Here is a 12970-nt window from a genome sequence, read left to right on the forward strand (position 1 = left end):
TGCTTAATTCCATTTGTGTTATTTCATAGTTTTGATGTCTTCTATATTATTCTAAAATGTGGAAAAAAAATAAAGAAAAATGTGGTGTGTCCTGACTTGACTGGCAGTGTATGCTTTCTACTAGATGGGAACATGAGCATATAATGCAGGCCTGCGCCTGTCCAGCACAAACATCACAAGGAAGTAGATGGCCAAGAATTGGGGGTGGCAGAGAGAGAGAGGGGCGTTTTTCAAAGGACGAGGGTTATATAAACAGAACATGGCGGAGGTCATGGCCTGGCCTGGCTCTGTCGTTCCTGCACAGCAAGCACACATTCCTTTAGCCTGCATGCTCCAAAGTCACCCATCTGCCCGGCCCTGTCCTGACAGGACCACTGCAGCACACTCCAGATGCAGATCTTCCCATGTGTATCTTTGCCTGTCTAAGAGCAGAGGCTTGCTTTAATCTGTGTACCAGGTGACCCCCCTTCTCTCTCTTCCTTTTTCTCTCTCTCTCTTTGTCTATCTCTTTTTTGTCTATCTCTCCACTATGTGTTTGCGCGCACACGTGTATGTGTGTGTGTTGTGTTCAAGGATCTGGAGGAGACCCGTGAAGATGACACAGCTGATGCTCCCTATTACTTCCTTGTGACAGGCAAGGCAGGGGGATATATAAGTCAATAGACAAATGAATAAATCACATTTATTGTTGTATTTGTCCTTGCGGGAGATGTCTGTTTTCCGTCTCAATGTATCTCACAGCCAATCTCTATGCCTGTCCATTTCCTGACGGAGGGCATAAATTTTGCCATTAAAACAATTGACTCCTATAGCTGATCTCAAGGATGTATTCCTATATCCAAGTGTCCAATAAAATCCCCTCTTTTTTCCTTTTAAAGGATAAATGATATAGAATAAATGAGGTGGTTCAAAAATCGAAAGGAGAGGAGAAAAATGAGAGGAGACAAGATGAGAGAAAATGCAGGATATTCCCCTTGTGGTAGCGATCGCTATATAATACAAAGGATAGTGGAACCTTAAAAAGATTTAGTTTCACTTTCAGTGGCATTGATTTTGTGGAAGACCAGCCTGGATGATTAGCCCCCTCCCTAATCAATCAATGCACACAGGATCTCACAGTGGCAATATTTGCACAGGCCAAATTGATGTGGCGAATTAGAATGAGAAAAGAGAGGATGGGAATTAGAGGAAGAGGGTGAGAGAGAAAACGAGGGAGAGACAGAGAGAAATACAGAGAGACTTTATAAAACTGAGACAAGGACGGCATCCACGGCATTAAGTCCAAGCCTTTTGTTTTACTAGAATACAACCTTGTTGATTCCCGAAGTGATAGGGCTTTCTGAATTTCCTGTGACTCCCCTTGCCTGTCAAGTGCTCTGTTTTATTGAGAGGATATTGAATCCTCTCACATTCTCTGCCTCAGTTCACTCGCCAAAGCATGCGTGTTATGTAAAGTATAGAGTGAAAACACAAAGGTTTGCTGCTTGAATTGCCGCTCATTGTGGAAGGAAGTGTACTGCTACACCCTATATTGTCTCCTCTTTGGTTTAGGTAATGTGAGGGTGTCGTGAAGTGTTCACGCTAGACAGTGAGCCGCGCCCTGCAGTTGTCTCACACTATAATTGCTGTGGCTGCTGGCGTGGGAGGCCTGAATGTCTTAGACCTCCGGTTAGAGGTGAGTCAGGTTACAGGTGTGAAAGAAATCGCTTTGGAGGAAGGCAAGATTCTTATTGTGTGTATACTAACACAAAAAAAACCATTTGATTATAAAAGACAAGAAAAGACAAGAAAAACAGAAATCACTGACTGGCATGACTGCACAATGACTACACTAGCTTTTAATTTGTTTCCCTTTTTTAAAACAGAGTGATTTCTCTGAGAACAGCTAGCTTTTGCATACACATGGGGAACTGATTTCTAGGTTAATTCAACGTCAGTGAAATTGTTGTCAAGGAGAAAAGGGACAGAAGCATCTTGCACTGTTATCAGGTCCTGAGATTGTCTGGCTCACAGTGCTACCAAGATTTCTCCCCAAGCTTAGATTTAGGATATCATAAAGTAGAATAGCCATGAAACCACATAACTTTTATATAGTTGTATGTATACACTTGTGAAACAATTTGTACTCATTGCCCCATCCTGTTTCTTATACCTGGCAGTCCTATCTCACCTTCAACAAGGCATGTCCAATCTTGTTCAAAAGACAATGATACTGCAGCCTCAGCCATAAACTCCCTAATGCTTGTCTCCAGTGAGCTGATCCCTCGTTCCCCTCCTATGGAGAGAGGCCAGCACCTGGACTCAACCCAAAATGACTGCCTGTCTCTATGCCCGTCTTCATCACTGCATGCCTGAGTGCCCTCCTCTCGTATTGATACTCTTGCCTACCTATCTACTTAACTGATTGACTGACTGACTGCCATGACATCTTCTCACGGTGAGCTTTAATCATTTCAGTGTAACGCTGTACCATTATGGAACAAGGCAAGCTGGAGCATTTGTAAGGTACAACAGTGTAGCACGGCGGCACAAAGCCCAATTTACATAGAAATGACCAAATTACAGAGCGCAGGCACAGCCAATGGATGCTATCATTCAAAATGACTACTGTAAGTAACCACACACAGGTCTCCAATAGGGTGCAGCCTCCAGCCAACACTAACTTTCAGAGAGCTAGTGGTCAGCTATAAGGAGGGAATGTGCTGTTTCAGCATCGTGGAGGTATTTTGTCATCAAGTGTCACATGTCCTCTTGCCCTTCTGTGTATCGATTCTCTGCACTACGAGCAATGAGAGGACAAAGCCCTTATGACACAGTCACAGCACACTGAAGATAACCAAAACCTGAAACTCCACTTACACACAAATGTCCCTAGTATGAACAGCAGCCATATATTTCCATATTTTCAAGCCAAAGTAAAGTTTTATGAATGCAAATTTAGAATTGATATGTAGAAGATGCATCAGACATGAAAGCCGGGCTTGCTCAGTGGTGTAGCATTTGCAGATATCTTTCCAGATTTAGAAAGGTCATCCCCTCATCCTTGTTAAGCAGGCATAACCATATGTCCAGCCAGCTAATTTGGACCAATCAGATCTTTGTCTGGCATTGTGCGAGAATCATAACCTCCCTTCACAACATTTACATAGAAATATCTTAATTAAGGCCACAGGCTTAGCAAGGTGCAGGTGGCCATGAATACGCCTTATTCAACAGCGAAAATTATAGATTATCTCACCATGAATGCGATCAGTTATTCTTTCTAGCAAAAGACTAAAAAAAACAGTCATTTCCATAAGCATACTAATTCACATTTACATAGAGATGAAGCCTGATGCAAATGAGTGAAAGGCTATGTACTTGAAACAAGTCCCCTGGCTGCACCGAGGCATCAATAGGCATCACCCAGAGGAATATCAGAACCCATCAAGCATGTCAATCAAATGCTGTGCGACATTTCAACTAAAGTGGGAAAGGGAAAAAGTGAGGTGTTGGAAATATTTGAAAACAACAAGGTCCTAACAAGGGAGCCAATGTCATGGCTGGCTAATTTCAGGATGAGATAAACGAAACAGGGTGTTGGAACATGTGATACAATGTCAGAACAAGGCGCATGTTGAATTTTTGTCTTTTACTAACTTTTCATCCACTTTGTGGGTTAGTAAGACAAACCTGGAGGTAAAGTCTTTCATCTAAGCAGAGCTGTTAATAATGGTGTGTGGAGAGGACCATCATTGCTCACAGCATCAACATATTGCAAAGCCTGTTTGACAAGCTGAGGAATAAAGTAGTAGACCTATTTCTCTTTATAATGAAAAATACAGATGCTGTGTAGCTATGAACCTAAATGAAGGTTATGACTTTCTGCAGGCTATGGTCTGACATTTCTCTTTACTCCATAAATAACTGCGGGGCTGTATACTCTTGACTTCAAAACAATTTAGAGACAGAGCTTCAGGGACAAAGCATAACAAATAGGATGGAATCAAGTGGTGGAATTAATCAGGATTTATTTCTCTGTATGCTATGACTGGCATGAAGCAAATCGTATTAAAGGAAAATAGATAGACACCAAATGGAGGTTGAACAATTCTCGCATCAAAAATAGCATAATGGGTCATGCAGATCTGTATCTCTATTTGTGTATGCACTTTAGGCTATATTATTGCTCTAAATCTATAAATAAAGGGAAGAATAGGTATATTATGAATTCTCTTTGCTGTGCAGTTTATCGGATATTTTTTTTCAGCAGAAACCACATCCAGGATCTTATTGACTGGTAGCCCTTAGTCATGATTGAGTGAAAAGAGGAGCTAACTCAATGTAAGTAGCAGACTTTTGCGATGGAATACGATGTAATCTTCATAATCTGAAAGCACGGCAGCACAGAGAGAGTGGACAACAGCTGGAGAGATGCATCAGACTGTCCCCCGGTGTATTTACTCCGGCAGAGGCCCTGCAAAAAAACAATCCCCCACTACTCCAGATGCAAGTGTCTTGGCTGAACACACTGGCCATCAGAGCTTAGGGAAATCTCCTGTTCGAGAGAGGAGGACCTCTTTCATAGATTTTTACATTATCACACACAGAGACTCACACTAACACCATCTGTCTCTCTCTCTCTCTCACACACACTACTTTTTTTCTCTATTTGTCTGACACATCTGCCACCAGCTCACCTTCTCTTTCTAACAAGTCTGCGTCTACAGCCCAGCCCAAAAAAAGCGACTATCTCTAACTCACACTATGGATATATTCCTTCTGAGAAAACATCCCTTTCTAAAAACAACATAATGGAGGTAATGCAGACTAGTCAAAACACCTTTAGATTTGATTTGTAAATTGAATTGTATGTTGAGATGAAGAACAGAGGAGGTCACTGTGTTTAAAAAACAAATTCTTTCTTCTAAGAGCTGGCATACATGCAGCCCTCCTCTCTCCAGTGTTACTCACCACCTTCTTCTTTGCATGAACAGACTTAGAAAGGACGCCCAAAGGCCCCGACCCCAAGCCCGCGCCTCTGGTTTGGACGAACCCGGGCTTCCTGCCAGCTCGCCTGGCACCACCACAGCCCTCACGCTCCCCCCAGCACCCCCCGGGTCCTTGTCCCAGCCCCCCGGTTGCCCTTCATGGCCTGTGCCCACTCAGCTGTGACTAAGTGACTCTCCCCCTAGTATGTGCCGCGTTTCATAATGAAATCACTCACTCATGCGCAGGAAGTTCCCTGCACTGCGCAGCCATGAAAGAATGCCAGTTATGTCCGTCCACTCACACATGGCACGTCCCGCTGGGAGAGGGACAGCCCAAGTCAGCTAGTCCCCCGGGATCTGCCAGAAAGACCCAGTTGTTACTTTCTGTTAACGCCTTTAGTCTTTTGTACTTTAGAGCATGCAAATTAGTTGGATTTAATTATGCAGATCTTTTGTGTTAGTACAGAACTACATCTAAATTTTTTATAGCCTGTCGGTTTTGGATGATGACATTTTGATACTGTGTGTTGCTTTTTGGGTGATGACATTCCAGGCAGAGTTAATGAGTTTGGTGTTAAAACACTGCAGCAATGTGAATAATGCGCTTTTAATATGACCTACTGATAATATCTATATTATTAAAAAAAAACAGAGAGTCTCAGCCAAATCAAGAATTTGGTGCCTTTGAGAGAGCAGGTTACAAAACAAATAAGTGAAAACCGTCACCACTGACAACTGCGTTTATATACACAGCTGTGTCTCCTTTCGCTTACCAGAGTCTGGTCTGTCTGAGAATGTGTATGTGTGCACACTTGTGTGTCCATGGAGATCCACCCTCAGCTCCTCTGGAATGTGTACAATGTACGCAAGGAGGAGAGGATCAGCTTGCTTACCTGGGATCTGTGCTGAGGCCTGCTGTGGGCCGCTGGCTGTGCCTGCGTTCCAGTCCACTGACATAGACGGCAAGCCCATCTGGAGTCAGCCGCAACCACAGAACGCTGGCCTGCGCATGGCTAACTGGCATATATTGGATAATAAGCTACTGCACCGGTGCTATCGGCGGCCGGTGAGGATTTGCAGCAATAAGACCGTGTCACGTAGTTATGTGCGGAAAGATTTTGTTGCTTCAGGGCGAACGGTGGAGGGATGATGAAGGAGTTAACTTTGTGTGGTGAGCTGACACAAGCCAGACAGGACAAGTAAGCAAGGAACATATGTGAGCAGTTAAAGGGTGGTTCAGCAACCCCTTTGATATCCACCATTAGTGTTATTAGAGCTGGCATGGTCCCTAGTAAAAATAAAAAAAACACAAAACAAGAGATGACTTTCTTTCTTCCACAGAAAAACTAATTAAGAAAATGAAACTTTCATTTTCCATTTAGCTAACAAATGAAGACAGACGCATAGCGGGGAGGGAGGGATGTGGGTAAAGGGCGGGGGAATGGTGCGAAGGAGGGAAGGAGGGAAGGAGGGGTGCAAGTCTGGTTTAGACATGCAGGCCTCAGTTTAGCATTGTTTTTAATCCCTGGTGTCTGCAGCCTGTCGTAAATCTCTCTGGAGTGTTCAGCATCGACAGACATCCCTTAGAACAAGATGCCCAGCTGCAAGCACAGTCCTTGCAACCATTCTTCTTCCTACACACACACACAGACACACACACACACACACACACACACCCTACATCCAGCAACAAGCACATTAACGTGACCTGCTTTCCCCTATACAACAGCCAGTGCACATATTGATCCCCGAAGTCCCTACAGCTGCAGCAGGCAGCTAGTCTGGAAAAAGCCTCCAGCTCCACCTGCTTAAAGCCTGGCTGCGTCTCTGCCACTAATCGCTACCTAACAGGGAGGAACACAGATCGATGGCACTGACACACGTACTGTAAGCCATGGGCCTGTGCTTCTGCTGAGAGGCAGGGCGAGAACACATAGCGCCCGACTATCTGAAGGAGAAGCTCTCATCCCTCGCTGCCTGTCTGGCTCTATCGAGCTGTACAAACTTTACTAAAATGCCCTGGAGTTAGCCACCAACAAAAGGTATAAAGGAAACCAGATGAGATGCAGCGTAGAGGGAGGGCTGGAAAGAATTAGACCTTCAAAAGTTTTAGCGCTGACATCCCCTCTGATGTGCCCCTACATCTAGATCCAGCAGATCAGACACAGTGCCGGGCCCACAGTGGAACTAATGAGGAAAAGATGCTTCCTTCCAAGTCGGTGAAATGAAATGAGTGTTGCGGTGACATGTCTATAAGGCAATAACACAACTGACCTTAGGGTGGTATATACACTTTACACACTGCTCTTAAATTCCTTGCACAGTTATAAATCAAACCTTTTCAAAAAACTGTAAACATGGCTCTCCTCTGAGAGTAAAGTTCCCTTTAATGAGGAGGCCTTGGCTGCTTGGCTACAATCCTTGAACCAATGTAGGGAGGCTGCTTGCTTACCAACTCGATAGACTGAGCCAATCAGCTATCCAAGCTTGGCCATGGATTGTCCAGGTACATTACTAGCGTGTCTAACGAATATATGTGAATATGTTGTAATATGTCCAATTTCTTGCCTTTCATTGCAGTCACAGGCAAGCTTTGACATAGTTAGTAAACACTTTCACAGGCTTAAAAACATTTTCAAAGGATGTCAAATGTTGTCACTTCTGCCCTTAAATTGATCATTTGGAGTGCGATTATCAAGGGGATTAGAGCCTCCTGTGGTAGCATGCCTGTGGCTGACAGAATGGCTCCTGGGTAACAGGGTGCCAGTATGAGGTATTTCTACAGCACAATGAAGGCACTGTAGTGGACAAGTACAGAATATTAAAAAAAAAGAAAAATCCCAGGGCTGCACACAGACCAGGCAAATATTTGACCCACCATTGTAAGGAAGTGAGAAGGAATTCAATAAGAAACACATGATCTGACAACAGTTAACTTAAATTACAATATATTTATCAAAAAAGACAGGAGGATTTGGAATGTTACAATGCACATTAAATTAGTGGAGCATCAAATTTCCAAAACAGGTTGGCAGACACAATATTTACAACATACTTACAACATGTACAATGGATGTTACACTTATGACATTAAGGCTGAATATACAATCAAAACACAATTACATGAGCGCAGGTGCTTGCTATGACAATTGATTGTGCAAACGATTTGCTATAAAAAAGTGAGACAGATATGTGCCAACATGTGAAAGAAATACAGTATTCAAGAATCAACTCATGTTAAGGCTTAGGAGTTTATCATTAGGATAACTGAACAGAGGGCAATAAGCCAACGCGCATGACAGTCTGTTATGACCCAAATCACCAATATACTCTTTACATTAATTAGCACATCAGGTGAGTATCAGTGGAGTGAGTAAAGATAGAATAGAAGAAATACATTGACCGTAATCATTCCTCTCTGTGAGGCATCCAGTGAAAATAACCCATGACCTTCTCTGCGGGGAGCTTATAAACATAATGTCAAATGTTCATATTTATAAAGTAGGCAACGCATTGTATTCACAAGAGGTAGTTCAGCTGGATATTCAAGACAGTTTAGTGTAATGCGCATCACTTTAGCACAGGTGTGCCAATCGCATTTGCGGAGCTCATAATACTCTGCAGAGAACAAACCCATCACCTGTGTGCTGTTACAGGAATCACACTGAATGTTCACAGCTGGCTGTACTTTCCTTTGCAGTGCAGTATGTGTTTGTATAATCTGTCTATCCTGTCCTGCAGAACACCAGCGTGTTCGTCTGAGAGAAATCCTAATTCCGGAGACAAAGGCTCGCTGTCTCTGTAGAGCTCCAGCAGCCTGATCCTGGAGTCTCTGCGCCTGTGCAGCTCCACCACGCGCTGCGTGGTCCTTTTTCTGAACACACACACGGAGCCCAGCACTGTATTGTGATACTTCTCCCACATATTCAGCACTCGGAACCCGTGCACGAGTCCGGCCTCGTTGTCTATGAACACGAGGTCACCGCGGGGCGTTTTGAGGAGGTTGTTGGTGTCCCTCTCCATGACGCGCGAATCCCACTGCAGGCTGAACAGATTGCTGACGAGCCTGTCGAAGTTGGCCGTCAGATAGTCGAGTATGATCAGGTCGCTCCACTGCATTAGCTCCAGCAGCTCCCCCGTCGTCTTGTTCCGCAGCTCCTCCAGCAGAGGATGCAGCCCGCTGCTCTCCTGTCTGAGCGGCGCAGGTGTGACAACCCCGGTCAGGTTGGAGACCCACTCGGTGAGAGACACCACGGCCCGGTCGCTCCACTGTAGACCGCCTATTCTCCTCCTCACAGACGCCCATTGTTCACTGTCAGCGTTCAGCTGGGCCAGTATTAGAGGCGGTAGGTTGGTGATGCCTAGCAAACTAGCAAGATAATATGTCAAAGTTTCTCCTTGCACTTGATCCGCGTTTATCCCGTAACGCACGCAAGCTTTGGTCCCGTCCGCAAAAGTCGCGAGCTGGTTGGATATCCTGCCGCATCCAGGCTCCAGCTTCACTATCCGGTATCCCCGGGCTCTCTCTCGCCAAGCACGAGCATATTCCTCCGTGAAGCCTACAGGGAGGAGGTCTTCCAGCCATTCACTCCAAAATATCCCATCCTCCACGGGGGAGCCTAACTTGACCGGGCCCTCCCGCTGCGCTGACCTCTTGTTATCCACATTCATATGGTAATCTCGACTTCCTACAGAGACAGTTTGATCTCGTACAACAGTGAGATTTTGAACCTCAAGTCTGCCCCCCAAGTGCGGTCTTTGTGCCGCTGGGACGGCGAGCAAAGCCCGGAAAGTTTTGGCGGAGAGGTCCGTGGATGGACCGGGGTGAAAAGAGCCCGTCCCCGGTAACGAGAACCTCCGCTTGTGTCGCTCCAGCCGAGTCTCCAATGCGCTCCAGACGTAGAAAACACTGGCACAGGCGCACAGAAAGAGTAGCGCAAGTAAGTTTGCTGAAACAGCCCTCATGGTGAAGACTACCGCTCGGTCGCCCTTCCCTTTGTGGACCCACAGACCTCCAGCAGGTTTTAGTGTAAATAAATAACCAAAGTTCCTTCAATCCACAGTTCAAGCGGAGCGGCTGTGAGCTGTGCGTCCCGTGTCCCGTACAACCCCAAACCCCCCCGGCTCACAGGCGGACTGTTTGGATCACAGGAGGAGGGTCCCTTCAACAGCGTGAATCTCATCTCCCGTCCTGTTCAGATGCCTTGTAATAATCCTCCTCCTCTATCGACGGTAGAGAGAGCATCTCAAATCCCCGCATCGGATATTCTCTTTTAAACCTTCCCCATTATAGTCGCGTCGTAGGGGCTTTCTCTCTGGCCGTGTGCGGCTCTCTCTTTCTCCTCTCCCTTTCTCTCTCCGCCGAGTGCTGGGTGAGTTTGATTTGTGTGGTGTCGGCTCACAGAGAGACAACTAGGCGGTGGAACACGTGACTCCAAACCCCGAGATGGTGGGCGGATCGTGGGAAGGAGGGTTCAGAGAGGAGCGGAGCAAGTGCACCGCGCCGTGGTGTGTGTGTGGGTGTGTGTGTGTGTGTGTGTGTGTGTGTGTAAGAGGTTGGTGAGGGGGGTCAGGCAGCCATTATGATAATTGATACCCAGAGCAGAAGTACTTTGGAAAAATAATGTCAACATTTTTGACAAATGATATTTGGTGCATGAGTTGCTCGTAGCCTACAAAGCGGAATAACGGTGTCAATGAGGCACACGCAGGGATGAAGTGGAGGGTAAAACCTACCTGAACTCAAGTTTTCCCACATATTTTATTTGTGGGAGTTCGCCCACCTTTTTAGTCTAACTTTATAACCTCAATAGTATTCATCATTGTAGACTACATTAATCAACCTGATGTAGCCTAAGTAGTATGAGGATAGGTCTTTTAGGATAGTCTTTTAGGGGGAAAAAACTAATTAAACAATGAATAATTGACTTTTTATTTAATACAACATCACTGGGTATGTACCTGCATTCAGCTATTCCAGCAGCTGAACAAAAGAAATTAAAGAAATTGCTGCAAATAATAGCTACTACTGGCATGGTTATAGACACACTGCAGGGCACGTCATACTTCGAAAGCCACGCCCACCGGGAACAAACCGGCAAAACCGGCGATCGGGAGGAAATCTTAACGGACAGCCTGACAAGGTTTTTTGCTGTTTTCGAGTAGACAAGTCTGTCAAAGAATGATTTCAGCACACTGCCTCCAACAGAGAGGAGAAGGCACACTGAAAAAATGAACTTAATTGGCCTCCATCAATGTCCTTTTTCAATAAAGCTGGATAAATACTTCAATAAAGTGAAATTCTTCGACATTTAGCACTACTTAATTTAATCACCAGGTAAGATAATAAGTTGACTTTGAATAATTTCACTTCATATTTAAAAATTGGAAATACAGATATGCTTTTCAGACTATATGCGCAACATTGACGTGACATTGGTTATTAAAGTGGATTGTTGCTAATTTAACTATCTTATGTTAGCTAATAAGTCAGTGAGATTTCTCATTACTTTTGCACCCTGGACTGACAGTCAATACAGAGCAAACTATCCTGAGACCCACACATGAATACAACTCATCTGTTTTATAGAGGAATTGGCTCAGTAATGTTAGCTTAGTAGCAGCCTAATGTTACGACAGCAATATACTAGGTTATCTTACAAGAATATAACTAGATAATTTCTGGTAAGTTACTGACCAGTGACAAAATACTGGCCACATTATAAGTGTACTTCGTCTCAGGGTCCCAAACTTTCCCCCTCTTCTACCATGTACCAATGTCAGTCTCTCTCCTTACGGCCTAGATCCCCATTTTTCTTCTCAACGGCTCCCTTGTTTTACTCAGGAGCCCAAAAAACTGTAATTCACGGTTTTTACATTTGTTGGCTGTGAAGCCCACCACACAACAGCTTTTAGGCATGTTTAATTTGGGGAATAATGACAATGATGTACATTCAGTCACACAAGGTGAATGGAAAGCGGTGCAGCGTTTCCCCCACGATGGGCGTGACCTATTTTATGCACTGTCTCTATAGTCTGCAAAATTGTCCCACAGATAGGAATCCAAATTACTTGACAATCTCACTGTATCCTCACAAGGGTCTTAAATCCACCGTCCTGCACAGGTAGTCCATCCCATACTGCAAAAAATGCATTTCACAGATGACCGACTTCAGAATATGTTTAGAGTTGTTTCAAAATATGTAAGATTTGTCCAAACATGTATTCTGTATTCAGCTATATTTTGAATATTTGGATACTCAAAAAGTGTCATCTGTACAAATACATTTTCTGGCTTTTTCTTTTTCTTATTTTGAAACATATCTCTAGTCATATTCTGAGGGACATGTGAAATGCATTTTTTTTTTCCTCAATATTTGATAGCTTATGCTCACGCTTTAATCATTCTGTATTCATGAAGGCCACAGTTATTTCAATCACAGCGGTATTTGATCATTTTCCTAAAAATACCAGGGCACAAATAAGTCATCTCCTACTTGTTTCATCCTTTTCCCAGGCTTTTGTGATACTGAATGTAACACACGCATACACACACACACACACACACACACACACACACACGTATACACACATCTCCCCTATTAAATTATTCCTCTTCAGCATCCTCCACGCACTTTATAATTCAAGTCATGTTTTCGCACTCTGTATCCTGAACCTTAGTTTCCTAATCAAATTAATTGGGTCATTTTTATAGCAACATGCCTGCATGCTAAATTGCCTGAGTCTAAAAGACACAACCACAGACAAGAATACTCAATTACCCCCACTAAAACATCTAGAAGTCCAGTAATGCATGGCACTCTAAATGCTGCAGCCCTCTGTTAGGAACAATCTTCATGCTCATATTCATGTTATCTTATAGGGGAAGGGAAGAGAGAGACATTGAACTACTCAAAACACAACTACAGTGTATCCCATTATAATCTGATAGTATGACTGCAGGAATGGATATTAGCTGACTTCTAATGTGACAGGGTTCT

The 12970-nt window shown here is 44.2% G+C and overlaps 2 protein-coding genes across 2 annotated transcripts in view; both read right to left on the reverse strand.

The window, feature by feature from the left end:
* The window catches only part of trim44 (tripartite motif containing 44), a 56875-nt gene extending 50874 nt beyond the window's left edge, over window positions 1-6001 (reverse strand). Inside the window, exon 1 of the mRNA XM_071529148.1 lies at window positions 5864-6001. The gene's annotated coding sequence lies outside the window, so the exon portion shown is untranslated. The remainder of the gene's footprint in view (window positions 1-5863) is intronic.
* Window positions 6002-7939: 1938 nt separating this feature from the next.
* fjx1 (four-jointed box kinase 1) lies at window positions 7940-10328 on the reverse strand. The gene has a single exon (XM_071529152.1). It carries the CDS (start codon window positions 9933-9935, stop codon window positions 8643-8645), a length of 1293 nt encoding a protein of 430 aa, XP_071385253.1. The 5' UTR covers window positions 9936-10328; the 3' UTR covers window positions 7940-8642.
* Window positions 10329-12970: the final 2642 nt, after the last annotated feature.

The sequence above is a fragment of the Centroberyx affinis genome, unplaced genomic scaffold, assembly GCF_046629955.1.
Source record: "Centroberyx affinis isolate AG114_WGS23_722 - 3 ecotype Tasmania unplaced genomic scaffold, CSIRO-AGI_Caff_v1 ptg001770l_1, whole genome shotgun sequence".
NCBI classification, from domain to species: Eukaryota; Metazoa; Chordata; class Actinopteri; order Beryciformes; family Berycidae; genus Centroberyx; species Centroberyx affinis.